The 17,061-nt window shown below is 39.2% G+C and overlaps 1 protein-coding gene across 2 annotated transcripts in view; it reads right to left on the bottom strand.

The window, feature by feature from the left end:
• Window positions 1-11,807, bottom strand: part of RAB1A (RAB1A, member RAS oncogene family) — a 36,999-nt gene extending 25,192 nt beyond the window's left edge. Inside the window, exon 1 of one of the 2 annotated variants that reach the window (XM_082426666.1) lies at window positions 11,552-11,807. In XM_082426666.1, coding sequence (XP_082282792.1) covers window positions 11,552-11,574 — 23 coding nt within the window. In that variant the 5' untranslated portion in view covers window positions 11,575-11,807. The remainder of the gene's footprint in view (window positions 1-11,551) is intronic. The other variant, XM_082426665.1, reaches the window with a different exon arrangement.
• Between the last annotated feature and the right edge of the window lie 5,254 nt (window positions 11,808-17,061).

The raw sequence follows: 17,061 nt of genomic DNA, 5'->3' as shown, positions 1-17,061 counted from the left end.
CAAACTAATGTATGTAGAAGGAATGAGAGAAATAGAAAATCACTGGCAGATTAACTGCTGCAGGCAAGATCCACTGATGAATGCTAAAATTAGTGGGTGAAACTTCAAGGAGAATTAGGATATTTGCACGGCCTCAAAATTTGTCCCCCCCCAAATATTTATTACTGCAGTGGTTTTAACATATGCCCACAAATTCTTTGAACACTCCTCCCTCCAGGAAATGGAGCTTAGTTCCCTTCCCCTGAGTGTGGGTTCTTAACGACTGGTTTCTAACAGAGTGTAGAAAGGGAAAAATAGTAATTTTACACTGGAGAAACCTGACAGATGCCACCTTTACTAAGTGATCAACGTGAACATCACCAGCAATAAGTCATATTGATATCATGTACCTTCTGATATGATGTAATGAGTAGAGTGCTTCACCTCTATGGTATCTCTCTCCAAATCCATAACCCCAGTCTAATCATGAGAAAACATCAGACAAATGCATACTGAGGGAAATTTACAAAGTACCTAAACTCTTCAAAACTGTCAAGGTCATGAAAAATAAGATTGAGAAACTCACAGACTGAAGGAGGCCAACATGATATAACAATTAAATACAATATGGTATCTTGGATTAGGTTCTGGAACAGAAGAATGACATTAGTGGAAAAACTGGAGAAATTGGAATAAAAGTCTATAGTTTAGTTCATAGTTTACCAATGTTAATATCTTAATTTTGATAAATGTACCATGGTATATAAGATGTTAATATTGGGAAAGGTGGGTGAAGGGTATACAGGAATTCTCTGTACTACTTTTGCAACTCTTCTGTAAATCTAAATTTATTTCAAAATAAAAAGGTTTTAGAAAAACAAACTATGAGGACATTAGTGAAATAGGTACAATCTCGTTGAAAAGCTAGCCCCTGATATTTTTTAAACATGAGAGACATATTTTGTGTTTTCTTGAGTTAAATCAACAATCATAAATCATGCTGGATTCTGTAAAATAAAAACTTTGCTTTTGAGGCACAAGTATTTTTTGAGAATATTAATTTAAAGTGGAAATAATTCAGTGAGAAAGTAAGACAGTTAAGACTGACATAGATTAAGGCTCGATGGAAAGGGGCAGATTCAACCTTTTAACAATTGGATGGTGGGATGTCAAATATAGTAGCAAATGAAAAATTATTTTTGCTATCAGTTTCTCCTTAAGTCTACTCCTGGTCTACTTCAGCAATACTCTAGATCCTCTATTTCCATTATTTATGATCTGAACATAATCGTGATACCCATGCCATTTTTGCATGTAAGCATTAACATTTTCTATACCTTAAAAAATGTCACTATTGTGAGAGCATGAAACAATATTTTTAAAAAGTTACCAAAACCCATTTTGACTCAAAATTCTATTTAGGTAAAATGTTTTCCTTTTTATGAAGTTACCAAACTACATCTATAAAATATGAAGTAGGAGATGAATCTGCTTGTTGCTGAATCTAAAATACTACTCGGAATTCTATAATCTCAAAAGAGACTACTACGTGATACTGTTATGTAAAAAGATTATAGACTATGTTTGTCTAGTATAACCCATTTTTGTTAAAAAAAATTTGTACACACATAAAAGATTTTGGGGAAAAAATGGACACTTCTAAATTGTACGATTACACTTGATCTTTTCTTTATATTTTTAAAAAAGTCTGCAGTCAGACTGTATTACTTTTCTAACCAGAAAAAAAAAATGTCATTTGAGGGGAGGGAAAATTTTTAATCAATGATTTATTCAATGACTGAACAACCTTACAAGTTCTTTCAGCATACCTGTCCTAACACAAATGACATCTAAGTAGGTAGCGTAGGTCAAGGTTGTAAGCAGACAGCACTGGCACATTCCCAATATAGCCACAAAGATATGAAGTCAACTTTTTGGATTAAATAAGAATAAACATTTTTTTCTTCTTTTATGAAACAAAATTTGGATTACCAGACATAGTTCACCTGTCAATGAATATAAGAGATAGCTGACTGACATTAACACAAGTTTCAACTACCCTTTGGAAACACACCAAGGAAGACAAAAGTAAACAGTGGAAAACTGTATAATTGTTTTTATCCAAACAGTACCCCCAAAATACAAATTTCACAGTGTCAGCTGTAAGTATATCTTAGAAAAGGCCTACTATTTTAAAAAGTTCAATGGAACCTAAATTTGTTCTCTTTCACCTAGAACAAGTTCACTTGCATGATAGGAATCATGTAGTCTTATCTTTTTATAAAATCATACTTGAAAACAGCCTAAAACTAAGCTTACATAACAAATTTAAAACAGAATCATGGTTATGATATTATGATATAGTGGCCAAATAAACTTGAATTCACTTTTAAACTACACACTAGTCTATTAGTCTTTGGGGTATGGAATGATTAATAAAACTTGAGCTGCAATAATTGTGCTTGACATCTACTTTTCTTCTTCACTCACTTTAAGTATGCTCCACAGAACACAATTCAAAATTGACCATCAGGGGACTTCCCTGGTGGTCCAGTGGTTAAGATTCTGCACTTCCACTGCAGGGGGCATGGGTTCTGGGCAGGGAACTAAGATCCCACATGCCATGTGGTGTGGCAGCAACAACAACAAAATTGCCCATCAGGCTGGATAAAAGAGGTAAGAACTTTTAGTTACTTCATATGCTTCTATATCATTTGAATTTTACAGAGTACATACTACTTTTGTGATTAAATTAATAAAAAAACTAAATAAACCTTCAGCTATGGACAAAAGCAGCCTGTTAGTCAAAATAAACAATTACCAAGAATCTGACAGGGCAACAGTCTTTCCACCATATTTAAGAAAATAGCCAAGCAATTTTTAAAAAACTCTCCCCATAACTGACCCCTAAAACTACATAAAAAAAAAATATTGAGACAATAGATTAATTTTCCAGGTTCCACTTTAGCTCTGTTTAAAACAGTGTTCCAAAAATCCAAAGCTGGAATTCTGAAAATGAGGGAAGCTTTGGTTGTTCTGAAGAAGTAGTAAGCCATACAAGAGGACAAAAGAGTAAATGGTCTTACCACGTACATAACAGCAAATATTTAGTGAAAAACGCACCAAGGAGGGGCTGTAAGTGTCCATACCTCCTTACCTTTCAAAGCCTGCACGGGTTTTAGACCTGGAAAGAACTGTATTTGAATTCAGGCTTCATCACATACTAGCTACAAGATCTTGAAGTAAGGTACTTACCTATCACCATGAGGCTCTATTTCCTCATCTGTAAAAAGGTTCAATTAGCACTCTCTACCACCCAATTAGGCTCTGGTCAAGATTATAAACATTGTCTCTAAAGCATTTAGCACAGTGTCTGGTACAGCAGCACAATTAGTGGCAATTATTATTATTTTTCCTTCCTCCCTCCAAATCAGGATGCAACCTGATGAAAAATCTCAAGAGCTACAGACAAAAACTTTGAAGCTATTTATCCAAAGTTTCAGTACAGATGATGGATGGGTGACGAAGTATCACAGGAGTTTACCAGTATAATCTAAAGTAAAAGTGTAAAAATTACCAGCTAACAGTTATAAGTACTATGATCACAACTCCCAAAGTCTAGCAACACATGAAACAGTAACACGGTCTGCAGCAAATGTGCCTGCCTCTCCAGCAAGAGACAGGCATTCTCTGCTTTACTTGCTTTTCTCACAGAAAGACATCCATGACTTTAAGGCCCCAAGTATAAGTATTCAAGAATAGTCAGGAGGGTAGAAAAACTGAGAATGGATAAGATAATTAACTTCAAGCCTAGAGAAGCTTTAAATATCAACCCAACACAAGATCTGAAGAAAGTCAAAGGGCCATTCACAATACATACCTCACAAACCCTTCTTAACATTTTTAAAAAGGCCTCTCCAATCACGAATTTTAGACAGAACTGACCACAAAAATGCTAGTTGCCTAATTAACTGGCTTAATTTTAAATTCCTAGAAGTTAACCACACACACTAAACTGGAAACAGCATACTTGGACTGTAAAATCACAGGCCCTTGAGTTAAAATTCCAATTCTACTGCTTCCTCTGAATGCCCCTGGGCAAGCCATTTAACTCTTCTCTGGCTCTGATTTCTATAAAATTAGGACACTATTTCTTCATACTATTAGGGGAAATAATGGACAGACATAAAACTTCTGACTAGTGGTGGGAACTCAAATTGTTATTTGTTGACCTTATCCCAAGACTAGTGTCAGGGCTTCTGGAAAGTCCTCCTCAGTGCTCTGTTCCTCTCCAGCTAAAGCAATATAACTAAAACTTTCTGTTAATAATAGAAATCCTAGGCCCCTTCTCCAAATCTTTTGCACTATTATGCCATCTTATTCTTTAAAAATATCACAAGATTTAATTTGTGCTAATACTGTTAAATTGACTATGCTTGCTTGAGCTTGAGTCTTCTTAACTGGTAAGCACCTGGGAGCAAAGTCTGTGTTTTATAATTAAAAAATAAAAACCCCTCAACTCCTAGCATAGTCTAACTGATAAAAGAGAAAGAAAGGGCTGGCTATTTTCTTTACCAAGCTTTTTTTCCAGGGAAATCAGACTGTGTGTGCGTGTGTGTGCGTGTGTGTGTGTGTGTGTGTACATTCACAGGAAGATTTTAAATATCTGTACTGAAAACATTTTTCAAATAGACAAGATCAGAGATCAATGTGTAATGATTAAATGTGTTAGAAAAACATTAAAATTGAAACCACCTGCATATATATATTACATATATTCTTAAATATATTCTAACATCCCTTATTGGAATACACGTGTCAACTCCTGCATAGCACTGTACAGTTTACTCTTGAGACTCAGAACTGAGGCGGTACTAATCACGTTATAAAGAAACAGGCTCAAAAGGCATAAATGACTTTTATGAGGTAAGTGGTGGTGTGAACTTAAACCTAGGGTTTACAACTCTAAATGCTGTTTTTTTTTTTTTTGCTTTTTTCATATCTCACCACATTCCCTCAATGATATATACTCAGATATGATAAAAATGTCAGTAAACATGTTAAGTCCTACTTTGTATATAAAACCTATCAGAATGAATCAAACCACCTATGAACTAGCATAAAGACCTGACCAAATATAAAGAAAAGTGTAATTCACTGTTTAAATTAACTTAGAACATTTGTCTTACTAGAGAATAAGTTAGTTCAGCTCAAAAGAGCATGGTAAATTTTGGAGTTCAGACTACATTAGCTTTAGTAAGTGATGAACCCAGTGGCTCTTTATGAGGACAGATGCCAGCCACCAACCCAAAAATTAAGCACTAAATAATTATCCAGTGTATATTTGACAAAGTTGCTTCAAATGTCCTTTTATAAATCTGGCTACTTAACTATTTTTATAAATCCCATCTAATTCGATTAAGACTATATTACATATTACACTTGGCTAGGCATTTATCCTAATTACATCCATATGAATTTTAAGGTAGTAAAGATACTGCAGAGATGACATTGTTCTTAATGTGAACACTAATGTTCTGTGAACTTACTGTGCCTTTGTTTCAAGAATCTTGGAAACACTTCATATATTAGTAACCTAATGAGAAACAAACAGGTAAGCATTTTAATAAAAGGAGAGGAAAAGCACAGACTAGGTCATCAAAACAAAGCCATGCCCAAACAAATCTCACATTTCAAAATTAATCAGTTCAGGATACCAGATTTAAAATTAAACTCTGTCCCTCTTGGGTTTCCACATTTCAAAAGAATTGGTAGTGAACATTCTCTTTTCTGTTTTCAATCTTCTAAATCAGGCATTCTTAACTTGAGGTTCATGAATAGGCTCAGGGAATGTGAACAACTTGCAACTTCATGCAAAATGTTATGAGTATGTATACACATAGGGAGCAGATCCACAGGGTTCGTCAAATACTCCTAGGGGTACATGACCATAAATGGGTTAAGAATAACTGCCCTAAATCAAGTTACTGGAAAATATCTATGGGCAGAGTAGCAAGGACAAAGAACAATTCCACTTAAGTACTGTTGTTATTCAAAAAAAATACATTCAGACAAGTTAAATCCATCACTGTTCCTAGAAAACTTCAATTATATAATTCACTCAATTTCCTTTGTAAAGATCACTAGTTTGAGATGCAGACTGCATAAAATGCCCTGGGTAAAGACCCTAGCCAAGTAGCTGGCACAAAGAGTAAGCACTTGTTAAACAGTAGCTATTATTATTAAAAATAATGTTTCCAAAGAGTGGTCACCCTTGTGAGCAAAGGTAACACTACCTGTCAGAATTGGGAATCTATAAACATGGAACAGAGTAAACAACTGGAACCTATCAACAATCTTGGATTTAATAAAGTGGGGTGTTCTGACCAACTGAGCCATCAGTCACAAAAGTACTGATGTACTTTTGTGACTGATGGTCACAAAAAAGTAGGAATATTTCATTTCCTACCTCTCCTTTGTACCCTATTTCTTCACGTTTAAGTCAGTAAACAAACCAACAAACACTTGTTCTCTGGTTCCCTAAGGCCTCAGGATTATTTTTTTCCCCAAAATATCATTACACCATTACCCTTTTATAATCTGAAACATCACAGGGTGGTTCCAAAGAAAAGCCAAGACTTTGTTTTTTTTCCCTAAATTCTATTCCAGATATCAAAGAAGCAATCTCTTCTCAGCCCCACCTTCTACAAGAAAACAGTGGAATAGTCTGACTGTTCCCCTCTCCCTGTAAGATTAAAAAACAAAAGGGGCGGAGGGGACATTTTGCCTAAATCTCTTACTAAAACTCCAAAATGTAGTTCAGACAAACAGTGGTAAAAAGCAGGTAAGTTACACATCTAAAATATCTCATGCACTGGCATCCTACACCCATTTCCGGTTTCTCTTCATCTTAAAACACTCAAAGTATTTTTTAGCAAATCTTTAAAAATCTCAAAATCTTAAAAAGCATTTTATTTAACCCTGTTTTTATATATTAGGAAAGAGACAAGAATAGGTAACATTAGCAAAAGGAAGCTATTCTTAACTATCAAAAATGAAACTTAACTATTACAACTACAAATAGTAAAACCATCATATATGTACAATCAAAAGTTGCCAAGGAGAGAAAACACACACGGCCAAAGGACTGCTGATAGGATATGAATCCAGCAAGATGCTTAGCACTTGTTAATCATAATAACTTAGATAAATCACTAAGATTGCTTCTAGAATAAAAACTGAAATATTAAAGAAATTACTCAGAAAGCAAAATTCTCTTTAAAAGTCAACTAAACAGTCGGCAAGAGAACACTTGATTCTGAAGCTCTTCCACCTTTAAGACAAAAACAAAAAACAAAAAACAAAACCCTTGAACATGTAAGAAACCATCAACATCTTATACTTTAACCTAATTATGATGAAAAAGAAGAAGAAAATTTTAAATGCAAAATTTCAGTTTCTTTCAATGATCCTTCAAGATCATCCATTCACACAAAACTCTTAAGATGGAAAGTCTATGTAGCTACTGGTAACTTACATTACCCAAAGAATTACATACATTGATTCTCTACGGACAATAATCATATTCTGAATAGTGAGAATACCTCTTCTTTAAACTTCTTTGAATTTCTCAAATCATTACCAACACGACGAAAAAGTCATCAAGGCAACCAACAAAAAGAAAATCTATTTTTAGTTGATTTCTGCTTCTTTTCTAATAAAAAAATTCTAACTAAAAATTATGTAAAAGGCAGTAATGATATACTTATTAATGAAATTACACTCTGTCAGACAGATAACAGAACTGATTAACTTGTTTTTACCTTTAAACCCTTAAGTTAAAAGACAGATTTATTCAAGGCAGAGCGCTGGCAAAAAAAAAAAAAAAAGTCAGATGTTCCTTGAGTCTACCATGACAGAAAACAAAGTTTAAGAGACTGACTAAAACTTAAGCCATGATATTTTAAAAAGTTAAAAACAAGGTAAATTTTTTTTTAAACAAATTTTTTCTGCATTAAACTAGTCGATTCAAAGAGACTACTACATATAGTTCCTCCTACCGTAGTTAACTGGCATATTCATGATAGGTACACCTACTTTATTCTTAACACACTCCTTGATGAAGCGGCCAAAATTATTTTCTTGACACTAAAAAAAAAAAATCTGCTAGAAGCTAATGGATTAGGAAAAATGCTTCTGGTATGAGAATAATGTTAAGTATTTCTTAAGCAGTGTGCTGAAATAATCACTGCCTGCTTCACCACCTAGCTCAGGAAAATCAAAATCTTTCCTCAAATCTCCAGAAAAAAAAGAAAGCTCTGATCCTTTCCATCTACTTTTTCCACTGCTCAGATTCCACTTCAGTTGCATTTTGTTTTTGTTTGCAGCATTTGTAATTCAAGCGAGTCAGTCATTACCCTTAATTTCTACCATAAAGATAACCCAGGGCCATCATTTCTCCCAAATCAGCCAAATAACATAGAAAGTAGTCAAAGAAAAAGCTTAAAATTTAATCATTGATTGACATATTTCTTATTCTCCTCACTCCCAAACCAAAAGCTTACAACTTAAAGATCATAAAGTAAAAGCATCCAGTAATAAAGCTAGCAACAGGTAATCGTATGTCAACCTACCTATATAAATCTAAAATCCTGTTCATTCTGAGAGAACCAAACTTTTTCTTTTGTCAAGAACACATTTTCAGTACCAAATTCAGCAGCACCCATAAAGCAGATTTTGAAAGTTTCTAAAAGGATTAAGATAAATAGTAGATGATAAACCAAAACAAGGAACATCTGGGGGTGCACCTGTAAACATTACCTAGTATACTATTATTTCAAGTTAGCATATAAAGTATACGCTATAATACACATGTATTATAATGTACAATATTGTACCTGGCATATAATAAGTGGCCATAAATGTTAGCTATTAGGATAACACTGTGGAATCATGAAAGGCACTCATCCATTAAAAGTTTTAACTTAAGAAAAAAACATGCGATTTTAAAGTTTAGAACAAGGTTTTAAAGCAAATGGATTTGTGTTTGGGTGATTAAACTGTAAGAATTTCCTTCTTTTCTCTATTTTCCGATTTTTCTCTACTTTTATGATGGTAACAAACTATTAAAGATAAAAAGAAGAAACTGCTGAACTCAGATTTCTAAAAATCTGCTTGCTGGTTGCCTTTGTGACCTTCTGTAATAAAATACCACCTCCTCTCACCTTAGTACTTTTCACTAGTGCTTTTCGAAACGTTTTCCCAAACTCCTAGGTTATTTTACTTAAGAGACAGTCTAGAATATAAATACAGTAGCCCAGGTACAGGCACACTCAAGGCCATAAAAATATACAAATGATTTCTGGGACTGATTCTGTTGAGGTCATTAATCTAGAGTCTTCAAAAGAAAGAATGGTTTGGCACTCTATTTACTTAAGAATTACTACCCTTGCCATTTATTAACCATTCTTCTTTCTTCTTTCCTCTTGAACAATCCTTCTCACTCCCTCTGCTTCTCCAAATCTAATGCTAGTAACTCCCTTACTGGTTTGTTTTCTATAAGATCTTTCTAAACCCTACTAGCCAACCACAAGCCCATACCTTCTTTTAAAATCTTGTGGCTCCAATCCATGCCACACATCTGGAACTTGCCATACGTATTGGTATTTAACATATATAAAATCTATTTTTTATATTCTATTATAAGTTCCTTGCAGGTAAGGATTATATTCCTAAATCCCAGCACTACTGGAATGCCTCACATAATGATGTACACCATCTACAGTGCTCTTACAGTTTACGAAATTGTTCTACATATACTTGAGCCTCACAACTACCCGGACAGGAATAAAGATGACTGTCCTATTTTACAAAAGGAGAAACAAATTCAGAGTCTAAATCATTTGTCATGGTTCTGTCCAACTAACCTTCAAGAGCTATTTACAGTACTAAATATATGTAGCAAATTTAAGAAACTCCCTGAACAGAAGAAAAACCTCCATAAAATGGAAAATCCATGTACTTTACTGTTGCCAGAAAAGCTACTAAATTAGGGACCTCAAGTTCAACTCTGCCCAACTATGCAAAACCAACTTTGTCCTTGGAGCCCTTGATAAAAAACTACCAACACAGCAAATCTGACACTACTAGAACACTGTCTTCAACTTCTTAAGGTATATAAAATTTTAATAAAATACTATGGCTTCCATTTAGAACAAAAAGGGACATTTCAGCGTCAAACCACAGTATTACAAAACTTGAAGTCAGAATGCATTTTGCAAGAGCCATGTGACACACACATGACAGTCAGCTAAACCCATGGGCGGACCTTTTAGGGGAAATGTTCAGCAGTAACTGACCAAAGCAGCAAATAAACTCAACATTTAGGTCAAACACTGATCTTTGCTTTAAAAAATTCCCCCGTTTTCCTCAAAGCCTTCTGACACTGAAGAGGAATACCAATTAAATCTCCTTCAATTATTCCTAAATTTCAATATGCAAACTGTAGAAGGATGTTTTTAAGGGCCATTAAGGAGAACCCAAGAAAGTCTTCCCAAGGAAAGCGAACACCAGTTCCCAGGAAAGGTGCCAGGTGTGTCACATCTGCTGTGATGACTTACTGAGTAAGCAAGAAAAAGAAATGCATTAACTTTTCATGACACGTCATGGAACCTCATTCCCTATCTGCAAGCATTCAAGTAGGTAATCCAAACCCTACAGATCTATCATAGAGCCCATTCGTTTCTCTTTCAACTTGAAAGCAAAGCCTTCCATTCAGTTGGTAATATCACAAAGATGTCCCTAGGTTTTAGCGCTGGTGTTTTGTTTTTCCCTTGACCTACACATGGCAAAATGACTGTAGTGTCCTCAAAAAAATAAAAAATTCTCACAAATGCCCAGGTTTTTGGGACGGCAATGGGACCGCTGAGTTCGTAAAGAACTCCAGGAAAAAACTAAAAAAGAGAACTAAAAATTTTAAATCGCTTCTCACCATCTAACCCATTCCCCTAAATCCCACGCAATCCTGAAAAGCATCCATATTACCTACAACCTGGCGCGGAGGGTGGAAGAGAGAGCCAACAAGCTCAAGATTTGCAAGTAAAGCTGGTTTCCACCCCGACGGCTCTGACAGCTCCGCAGACCGCGGGCGCAGGGTCTAACAGTGTCCTCTAGTAGAGTTCTCCCACCCCATCCCCTCCCTCCCCTTAAAAACAGGTCCTCCTTCAAAAGTCACTGCCTCCAAGAGAAGCTACCCCTTCCCACGATCCCACCACGACTCCCCGACGCCCCAACCCCCTTACCAGACTGTTTCTCCGCACCGGCCTGGCACTCAGGCCAGGACTCCAACCAGACCGGGTCCAGGCCCGGGCGGCTCACCCCTCCGGCCCGATCCTTCCCCCCGACCGCCCCTCCTCCGTCAGACAATGGGGCCCGACTGCCCGCCGCCAACCTCTCCTGCCCCATCACCCCCACCTCACCCCGGCCGAGGCCCCCGCCTCCGCCCTCCTCGCCCCCTCTAAGCTTTCCCAAGCTGGCCCACGGACCCAGCCGACCGGTGCTCTCCTGCACTCACTATTCGGGATTCATGCTGGACATGTCACTGCAGCTGCCGCCGCCGCCACCGCCGCCCTTGCTGCTGCAGCCGCCGCCCTGACTCTCCGCGCCACGGGTAGTCGAAGGGAGAGGAATGAGATACGCTGTTCCGAGAGAGCAAACGTCTTCCTCTCACTCCGTCCCCTTAGAACACAATCAGCAGCCGCCACCACTCAGCTATCGCTTCCACCCAAAATGGCCGCCGGCGAACCAGGAAATAGGAAAGCCTTAGACCAAGGGGCCTTTACACAGCCCAAAGGGCGGCCGCACCGCGTGGCATGCCGGGAAAGAGAGTTGCGAGCGTGGCTGCAGGCGCTGGGGAACAACGGTACGGCGCCGCGACCCGGACTCAGCTTCCCGCCAAGCCCCGCGTTTCTGGCGCACGCGTACTTGAGGGGTTGTCGCCCGCCCTATTCCCCCCCTCTCCCAACACCCCCCGCTCCGCCCCTCCCTGCTCCCCTCCCCTCGGACTCGCTGGCTAGGACTTCGCTAGGACTCCCCCTAGCGGATTGGCTAAGGCCGAGCGGCCCTGGTGATGTCATCAGTGAGACGTGGCAGCCAGGCGAGTCAGCGCCCCACGGGGGAGGGGAGGGACTGAGGGCTGTGCTGGCCGCTGGCGGAAGAAGGGGATGCGGATCAGGGAACCCTGAGCGGCGGGGAGAGAGGGGTTGGAACCCGAGGGACGCCTGAGTGTCTAGGCGGAGGGAAGGGGGACTAGAGGTCTTGCCTCCTGTGCGCCTTTTGTTGGCCTGACCAGCTTGAGGCTTGAGCTTCCCGGCTGGTCCCAGGACCTCCGCTCTAAGGATGGAAGAAGAGTCCAGGGGCCTCTGCGGAAAACTTTGGGTCTTTGGAAAACACGAAGCCGTTCTTTCAGTTCTCTTCCTCACTCACCCAACCCCACTCGGTCTGGTCATCGACCAGTGTTGGCCGCAGGCACTACCATTTTCTTGTTTTATCTCTTACATTCCCTTTCCAGCCCCTCTCTGATCACGTCAGCCTGGATATTGCAGCAAGCTCCGAATGGACTATCTGCCTCTGTCTCTTCTCTGCCCCATGCCATTTGCACCCATATCCAGACGTATCTTCCTGAAACAACATTTCCCTCCCTAACCCCACATCTTTCAGTGCCTCCACGTTGTGTGGACGGAGCACAACCCGGAGCCAGACAAAAATAGTGATCTTCCTGCCCTGGTTCCAGCCTTCGGGTTGAGTTATACTTATTTTTAGTTGTTATTTAATTCTGAGCCATTCTACAAGATTGACAAGTAATTAGCAATAGCGCAGATCATCACTATACAATATCTGGAAACTTCAGGAGTAATATTAACACTACATTTTTAAAAAAGCTTATTGTCTTAACAGCTCTCTTTAATCAGCTCAGGAATTTAAATCTCCACTAAACTTTAACACATTATCTTGGGTTACTTAATTACAAAGGGCATAGTGTAATACATTGGCCAAAGTTTATCTTCCAACTTGTTCTAAGAACCGAGAAAATTATCTCAAAAGAGTGGTTGCATGATCACTTTAAATTCCCATGACACCAAAATACGGAAAGAAGGCAGTTCTTATTTCTACCCATTTACTAACTACACCCCTTTAACGCACAAATTTAACGCATGCGCTTTAGTTGACTACCTCATCAAACAGTACACTAGAATTCCTTCTCATCATGTTGCCTTCTGAAATGAACGTGGTCAACACATCAGAAGTACCCAGAATGGATCAACGATAGACGTCAAAAAGTGTTTATTACCCTAGACTCTCGTCCCTTCCTGCTTATTGTGATTTCACAGAAGAAAAACTCAGAAAATCTCTAAAGAATTCATCTTGAGGGACTTCCCTGGTGGTGCAGTGGTTAAGAATCCGCCTGCCAATGCAGGGGACACGGGTTTGATCCTGCCACGCAGCACCTAAGCCTGTGCGCCACAACTACTGAGCCTGCGCTCTAGAGCCCGCATGCCACAACTACTGAAGCCCGTGCACCTAGAGCCCGTGGTCAGCAGCAAGAAAAGCCACTGCAATGAGAAGCCCGCGCACCTCAACTAAGAGTAGCCCCGGGCTTCCCTGGTGGCGCAGTGGTTGAGAATCTGCCTGCCAATGCAGGGGACACAGGTTCGAGCCCTGGTCTGGGAAGATCCCACATGCCGCGGAGCAACTAAGCCCGTGAGCCACAACTACTGAGCCTGCGCATCTGGAGCCTGTGCTCCGCAACGGGAGAGGCCGCGACAGTGAGAGGCCTGCGCACCGCGATGAAGAGTGGCCCCCGCTTGCCGCAACTAGAGAAAGCCCTCGCACAGAAACGAAGACCCAACACAGCCATAAATAAATAAATAAATAAATTAAAAAAAAAAAAAAAAAAAAGAGTAGCCCCTGCTAGCCACAACTAGAGAAAGCCAGCGTGCAGCAATGAAGACCCAACGCAGCCAAAAATAAATAAAATTTATTTAAAAAAAAAAAAGAATTCATCTTGAGCCAAAGATAAAAATTCTAACCTGTTCCTCCCCTTGGAGGTATACCCCTATACTTTCTTTAATTACTTATTTCCTTTCCCAAGAAATAACTAGTAACTTTAACCTAAGGGAGAGTAGTTGTTAGATTTAAATGAAACATTGAAAAGCATGTAGTACAATGACTTTGGGAGCACTTAGTAAATGGTAATTACCTTCCTGAAAGTTTTTTTTTTTTGGCTGTGCTGGGTCTTCGTTGCTGCGCACACGCTTTCTCTAGTTGCGTGAGCGGGGGCTACTCTTCGTTGCAGTGCGCGGGCTTCTCATTGTGGTGGCTTCTCTCATTGTGGAGCACGGGCTCTAGGCGCGCGGGCTTCAGTAGTTGCGGCTCATGGGCTCTAGAGCGCAGGCTCAGTAGTTGTGGTGCACAGACTTAGTTGCTCCGCAGCATGTAGGATCTTCCCGGACCAGGGATCGAACCCATGTCCCCTGTAATGGCAGGCGGATTCTCAACCACTTTGCCACCAGGGAAGCCCCCTTCCTGAAAGTTTTAAGTGTACCTGCTGTATACCAAGGACAGAATGCCTCGTATCATAGTTGTGATGTTGTAGTATGCAAGGAGATCAGAGGCAGTGGTGGGTGGGTGTTTCCCACCCCGTACTACACCTTATATGTCATTTACATTAAGACTTCCTTCCCCAAAAAAGTGACAGTTTTGCTGATTCAAACTTTAATATATTTTATATTAGGTGTTTGAGTAGCTGCTTTTATAGTTCAGATTAATAACTCTATAATTCATTAAACTAGCACGAGCCCTGTTGATTGCCCTATTGTTAAATCAGAACTCTCCTAGGGCCATTTGGCTATTTGTTCTCTGACTCATTCTTTTCTTTCTTTCTTCGTTCCTTCTTTTCCTTTTCTTCCTTTTTCTTTTATTAAATATTTATGACCTGGCATGTAATAAATGTGCTTGGAACTTGTGCTTGGAACGATGAGGAATACAAAGGGGAATGATTACAGCTCTCTAGCTGCAAGATAACAACCTACTGAGAGAAAGATGTGTACACAAATAAGGCTTAGAGGGGAAAATGCAAAAATAAATTTAAATAATACAATGTGTATAGAGACAGAAATCAGATCAGTGACTGCTAGGACCTAGAAATGGGAGGAGGGAATTGTCCACAAAGAGACACAAGGGAACTTTTGGGTTTGATGGAAATACTCTATTGCTTCACTGTGGTGATGGTTAGTTACTCAACTGTATATGCTTGTCAAAACTCATAGAACTATACACCTAAAAGGGGTAAATTTAATAGTATATAAATTATACCCGGATTATGAACCTGACCATCAAAAATGATATGAGGTAGAAGTACAGAGGAGGGAAACAAGTTCAACTCAAACTATTGGGAATGCCTTCATGAAGGAGGCGGTACTTGAATTAGGTCTTGAAAAAGAATAAAATTTTGATCATTGGCAGAGATGGGGGGAGAGGGAGCCATTTATCCCAGAATGACAAAAGAAAGTGAGCACAAGTCTAGAAATGTGAAGACCCCCATGTGTTTAGGGAATGGTGATCACAGGTTCCACGGGAGTTGAGGTGGGAGACGGTTAGGTTAAGGTGAGATCATGGGGAGCCCTAAGTACCTGCTAAGGAGTAGGCAGTGGAGAGCCAAGAAAGTTTCCAAGAAGGAAAGTGAGGTGATCAGCTCAGTATTCTAAAAGGAGCACTCTGGAGTTCTGTGGAGACTGGAGGTAGGGAGATTAGTTAAAAGGTAATTAGATTCATTTAGGCAAGAGATGATGTGTTCTTGGGGAGACGCAAGAGGGAGGAGATATGGGGAATGTGTGTATATGTGTAGCTGATTCACTTTGTTGTAGGGCAGAAGCTAACACACCATTGTAAGGCAATTATACTCCAATAAAGATGTTTTAAAAAATAAAAATAAAAATAAACAATACAATAGAAATAACCAAAATGAGTAGATGTATAATGCATCATGAAATATCCAAATAATAAAGTACTGTATGAACATTAAATATAGTGTTTCTGAAGAACATACATTCTTCAGTGCTCATAAGTGAAAAATAAAAACTACATAAAATTTCTTTAAAATATAACCATTAGCATTTTACCTGGAAAAAAACCACAAAGAGATGATGTGTTCTTTACAACAGAAACAGACTCACAGACATAGAGAACAGACTTGTGGTTGCCAAGGGGGATGGGGGTGGGGGGAAGGATGGATTGGGAGTTTGGTATTAGCAGATGCAAACTATTATATAGAGAATGGAAAAACAACAAGGTCCTACTATATAGCACAGGGAACTATATTCAATATTCTGTAATAAACCCAATGGAAAAGAATATGAAAAGGGATATATATATATATGTAACTGAATCACTTTATTGTACAGCAGAAATTAACACAACATTGTAAATCAACTATACTTCAATAAAATAAATTTTAAAAGAGAGAGAGAGAGATGATGCGTTCTGACCTAGGGCAAATGCATATAGAATGGAAGGGAGGGGAGATTCCAGAGAAGAGGAGATAGAATCTGAAGGTGTGAAGGGAAGTGAGAGGCTAAAATTGGCCCAGAGATATCCAGTTTAACTGACAGCTTGGGAACAAGGCCCCAACCAAGTCAGAGAACAGGGGAAGAGGGGCTTGGAGTGGGGTAGAGAAAGAGGAAGACAGGCAGCGCTGTGTGGTTCGAGGTCAAAGTTAAAGCTGCTCTGGTGTGGAAGGACTAGAACTACCAGAAACTGTCCCCCTTCTGAATAAGCACAAGAAACCAGAAGATGGCCAAAGACAAAGCCAGACACCTAGTTAAAGCGGTAAGGATAGACTTTATTCAGTAATAGCTATTGTAATTGGGAAGAGGGCCCAGTGTGAACTGAAGTCAACAGTAGCTGAAACCCAAGACAGGCTTTTTAAAAGCTGGAGTGTGCTAAGGAAAAGGCACTGAGGAGTGATAAGGGGGTTGGTCCATGTGACTGGACCATCTGGGTTTGTTAATTGACACTTATCTAGAA

The sequence above is a fragment of the Balaenoptera physalus genome (genome assembly GCF_965194825.1).
Source record: "Balaenoptera physalus genome assembly, chromosome: 15".
In the NCBI taxonomy this organism is placed as follows: Eukaryota; Metazoa; Chordata; class Mammalia; order Artiodactyla; family Balaenopteridae; genus Balaenoptera; species Balaenoptera physalus.
The sequence above is the reverse complement of the archived record's forward strand: the minus strand, read 5'-3'. Positions and strand labels throughout refer to the sequence as shown.